Below are 5,177 nucleotides of genomic sequence, written 5' to 3'. Positions count from 1 at the left end.
ATATATATATATAACGTCAACTGACAGTTTCCTTGCAGCATGTCGGTGATGACAGCCAGCACAACAAACTTTTTGTGGTCTTTACAAGACGTCCTGGGTCAAGGAGCCACTGCCAATGTTTACAAGGCACGCAATAAGGTAGCAATGAATTAATAAATATTTACTTATCTGTTGTATTTGGTTGATTATTGTTATTATTATTTTATTGTTCTTACAATGATCCTTGACAATAAAGCTTTTACTGTTGTAAAGCCTGTTTATTTCCTCCTAAATGGTGCCACAGTTGTAAAGGCCCTGTCAACATTTTGGACCACTTATAGGAAAGGTTTGCCCAACACTAAAAAATATCGACCCTGAAGATTTAATTTAAAAGAAAATCTGCTGGAAGCCTCTTTTGGACMTATACGTACTGTAACATTAACAATTAAATTGAATCTACAGGCAATATGAGTACAATAGTCATAAGAAAATTTTCATAAATAGGCACAAGTTGCCTAAACCGTGGGCTGAGCCCAAACTTGCCAAATCTTCCCAATCACAGCTTATTGTGTTGACTTTTACTTAACCCACACATGTTATTTCATTACAAATATGGCACTATTTAAGAGGAAATAAACATAATAAATTATCTGTTGTTTATTTTACAAAGACATCCAAACAGATTTGTTGGTACCCTGAAAGAGACTATTTAACTTTACATTGTAGTCATGTTTCAAACGATGTGTTTGACCTTAAATAGTATCACAGGTGCATTCCAGCATTTTATTAGCCACTCAGCCTGTTTCAATACTGGGAAAATCACGTCACTGGATAGTTTAGTATTATGTGAACCACACTGAACAAAGACAGGGTTTCCAGACGGGGCATGGTAAACTGTTGTACTGTCCCTTTAAAACTGTTGTGTTTTGATTCAAACTGCCACATGAGCTGAGTGAAGGTGTTTTAATATGAGGTGATAAAAGCATATTTTGTGTTTATCTGGCAACCCTGAACACAGAGCAGAGAAAGCAAAGGCCAGCAAYGTCCAAGCAGCTCGAAAAGAATAAAGGTAAAGGTCAAAGCTACAAGAGCATCACCAAACAGCTTCATGCTATGGCTATAGTTGCCAATGTTCTTATAAAATATAAAGTTCATGAGACGGTAGCCAACCTCTCCTGACATACAGTAGGGGCAAGTAAAAATGTAACCCCAGATGGGTCAGACTAATGCAGATGGTAGAAAAACAGCCAAAAAAAGCATTAAAGGGAAACTCCAAGATCAAAGAACGTGACGTTCTGACTGAATCATCCGACACACTTTGAATCACGTTAGAAGATCCAAAGTTACACCTTCTTGAGCCAATTACTGTGGAAGGGTACAAACAAATTAGTCAGCATTTGTATGTGTTTGTTTTTTATTTTTTTGTTTCCACCTCCAGCTTTGATCTTGTTCTTAGCTCAAAAGTAACATGAAAAGATAAAAAAAAACACTTGTGGTTTCAGTGATGTGGGTTGCTTCTGATGTGCCTCTGTGATGATTGTGAAACGTGTGTTYGTGCAGAAATCAGGCGAGGTGGTAGCCGTCAAAGTGTTCAATACGCTGAGCTACAACCGCCCGCATGACGTCCAAATGAGAGAGTTTGAGATGCTCCGGAAGCTCAGCCACAGCAATATCGTCAGGCTGTTTGCTGTTGAGGAGGTACAGCAACTGAGAGAAGAAAATGGGTATTAATTCATACKAACAATGTTTTTAAATCTGACTGCCTGGTTTATTTGCACCAGCTGCCAACTAAACAGAAGGTGTTGGTGATGGAGTATTGCTCAGGAGGGAGTCTGCTCAACCTGCTCGAGGAGCCTGAAAATGCTTTTGGCTTGCCTGAAACGGAGTTCCTCACTGTGYTGCAGTGTATAGGTGAGTGTGTGTGAGTGTGACATTGTATACCCTTTATATTTCATTTTTTTAAAGCATTCGTCTGTCATTGTGTTATTCATAGTGCAGGGAATGAATCACCTGCGAGAAAATGGAGTGGTGCATCGAGACATTAAGCCAGGGAACATCATGCGGAAAGTCGGCGAGGACGGCAAATCTGTTTACAAACTGACAGACTTCGGAGCGGCGAGAGAGCTGGACGATGATGAGAAGTTTGTGTCTATTTATGGAACTGAGGAGTATTTGGTAGGTTAATAATCTAACAACCAAACTCATACAGAACAGTGTTTAGCTGGCTGAAGATATAAAGTTAAAAAGACTAAAGGTAGTATCTGTCCTGGCTGGGACTGTTGGTAACTAATTGTTAACAGCGTTCATAAGCGAGTTTCTGAAATGTCTCAAAATGTTGGCAGCAGTTTGAGTGTTCAAAAAGTTTGCAAGACAAATTTAGTCTCAGTCAAAATTTGGCAATAACCGTATTTATTCATGTATAATACAAGTATAATATGATCATCATTTTTGTGCTTAAAAAGCATAAAAATTCTAAACACCAATAACCCGTGTATAATACTACCCCCCTACTTTGTGGATGATTTTTAGGGTTAAATTTCTATTATTATACATGAATAAATACAGTATTTATTATTCTGGACATTCAGTAAAGCCCCAGTTTTCACAGAGGTTATCATGAAAAAAAAAATAAAATGACTGTGGTGCAGCGTGTTTGGGTGGCATCGTAATTTGTCATGTCATAAATAGAATTTACATAAATGTTTGTGTCGCAAAATCAATTACATTGTTCTTATATTGTTTTTAGTTAGGTTCTATGAAAAAATACACAAAAAGACTGAGTCCGCAAACCGTAAAAAGGGACATTGCGGGACACAAATGTCTTTTACCTACAGTTTATTTGTTTTTTCAAGTCAAAGATATGCATTTTTTGCACTTTTGTGTCTTCAATTAATTACTAACTGTTGCATCCCAGTGATATACAGACTAAAATTAAGCCAACAAATCACCCAGATGACAAATGTTCTTACTTTTTAGATACATTTGTGAACAATATTTTATCTATTTTATTGATCTCCTATATGTTTTTACACATTACAGAAAAATAGCTATAATGTAGTAACCCCGCCCCTCAAACAGTGACTGCTGGATATAGGGAACCASTGATACCCCATGACCCTTAAAGGAAGAAGCGGGTATAGATAAAGGAAGGATGGATTGCATTTATTTATCTAAATGTGAAATTGTCTAATAGCAGATCCAGAAGTGTAATGCGCCTGAACTTTTTGCATTTTATTTGAATTCCTAACATTTGTGACCCATCTCATACAACCAAGGGTTAAGTCACAAAGTGGTATGTGAAGAAATAGGCAGCTATAGTGCAACAATTGCATTTTGTCAAAATCTAATGCCTTATTTACAGGTTGTTTAAATGAAATATCTGAAATATAATCTTAAAGAGTTTTTTTGAAGCCCTTTTTCGAGCAGTGAAAGTATGATTTTCAGATAAGCTTTTAGTTTTTGTCATTTTCCCTGCAAGCTAGCAAAGTTTTTTTTTCCTTTACAGTTTGAAGTCTTAATATCCAAATAATGTTTGAGGTTTCCTCTTTAAAATGACACAAGCAGATCCTAATTAGAATCACCTAAAATAGCGTTCTGTATCAAAATGTAGCTTAAAAGGCAAAAGTCTGAAAATGTTCATTTAGACCTAATTTGACTTGCCTGGTAATCCTTACCTTGTTGTGATGGGTCACGCTTTATGGGCACGTCCTGCTGTCTGAAGTCCAGAAAAGTCCAAAGGTGACCTCAAAAACAATTCAGTCTTGTAGATTATTGATACACATAAGTAGTTAAAGCTCTCACAGTCTTTAAAGTGTTGAGTATTTGATGTTTCCTCTAAAAGCTAATCTTAATCAGAGTAATTATTACATCGTATTCCTGAGTTCTAGCTTTGCAACTTATTCCACATTTCAGTTTGGTGTTTCCCATCCCAGTAAACTTTAACAAAATCTTCCACAAGTCTGTTATTTTATAGATGTTTTTTTAAAGGTTTGGCCCCAATAAGTCCACCTGTGAAGTGTGCAGTATATCGTGTGTTGTCTCTTCTTACTTGTGTTCTTGTGTGTAGCACCCAGACATGTACGAACGGGCCGTGCTGCGGAAGCCTCAACATAAATCTTACGGCGTCAGCGTTGACCTGTGGAGCATCGGTGTGACATTGTACCATTCCGCCGTGGGGACTCTTCCCTTCACACCSTTTGAAGGACCTCGCAAGAACAAGCCCACCATGTAAGCTAAACAATTACACAAGCGTCTGATGACAGTCTGGATACAACGTGAACAATCCTGCCTCCTTTTTTTTTTTTTTTTTTGCTGTAAAGGTTCAAGATCACTACAGAGAAACCGATGGGGGCAATAGCAGGCATACAGCGAGTGGAGGGTGGGCAGATAGAGTGGAGTTACCACCTGCCTCACAGCTGCCAACTCTCACAGTAAATCAGCAAAAAAAAAAAATTTATATGCATTTAAACTTGCCTCTGAGTAATAAATTGACCCTTTTTTACACCATTACTTGTCTTTTCTGTTTGTCTCTGTCCCTCTCGGATTGCAGGGGTCTGAAAGTGCTGCTGGTTCCGGTACTCGCGGGCATAATGGAGGCYGACCAGGAGAGGTGTTGGGGCTTCGAACAGTTCTTCAAAGCTACGACAGATATTTTGCAGCGACAGCCAGTCCATGTCTTCTCTCTGCAGCATGCCATGGCTCACTGTATTTACACACACCACTACAAGACGTACGTCCACTCGGGCCACACATACACACACTTTCAGTTTTTTTAAATGTCATCCAAATATGACAGATGATACCTGACTCTGTCTTTTGTAGTTTGTCAGAAAGTACACATTTTGTATTTCTTCGTCATGATGAAGTTCTTTCCTTCAGTGGAAGCAGAATCAGTGGTGGTGCTGACAGGGTAGTTTCTTCTGCCTTTCAGTTTCTGATTTATGTGGCCATCAAATAATATTTAACGTAAAATTCCTACCACTGTTGCTTTTTTTGGACCTAGTAATGTTTAGGCTGCACTTTTAGTGAGGAAGTCAGAACCGCGTGCTTCCACTTCAGTAAGAACACACTCATTGGGCCTCATGCGAGAACCGTTCGTACGCACAGATTTGTTCTTAAATTGTGCGTACGAGTGATTTAGGAGAATTTGTGGCATTCAACAATGTTTTCGTATTCTACGATTTTTTTCAGATACGAAC

The 5,177-nt window shown here is 38.3% G+C and overlaps 1 protein-coding gene across 1 annotated transcript in view; it reads left to right on the top strand.

Annotated features, from left to right (window-relative positions):
• Nucleotides 1-27: 27 nt before the first annotated feature.
• The window catches only part of ikbke (inhibitor of nuclear factor kappa B kinase subunit epsilon), a gene marked incomplete in the record, with an annotated part of 16,917 nt that continues 11,767 nt past the window's right edge, over nucleotides 28-5,177 (top strand). Inside the window, 7 exon segments of the mRNA XM_014002072.1 lie at nucleotides 28-138; nucleotides 1,540-1,677; nucleotides 1,761-1,890; nucleotides 1,973-2,154; nucleotides 4,046-4,206; nucleotides 4,299-4,409; nucleotides 4,529-4,708. Of these exon segments, the coding sequence (XP_013857526.1) occupies nucleotides 40-138; nucleotides 1,540-1,677; nucleotides 1,761-1,890; nucleotides 1,973-2,154; nucleotides 4,046-4,206; nucleotides 4,299-4,409; nucleotides 4,529-4,708 (1,001 nt within the window).

The sequence above is a fragment of the Austrofundulus limnaeus genome, unplaced genomic scaffold (assembly GCF_001266775.1).
Source record: "Austrofundulus limnaeus strain Quisiro unplaced genomic scaffold, Austrofundulus_limnaeus-1.0 Scaffold11, whole genome shotgun sequence".
NCBI lineage: Eukaryota > Metazoa > Chordata > Actinopteri > Cyprinodontiformes > Rivulidae > Austrofundulus > Austrofundulus limnaeus.
Note: the sequence above shows the minus strand (reverse complement) of the source record. Positions and strands in the feature narration are given on the sequence as shown.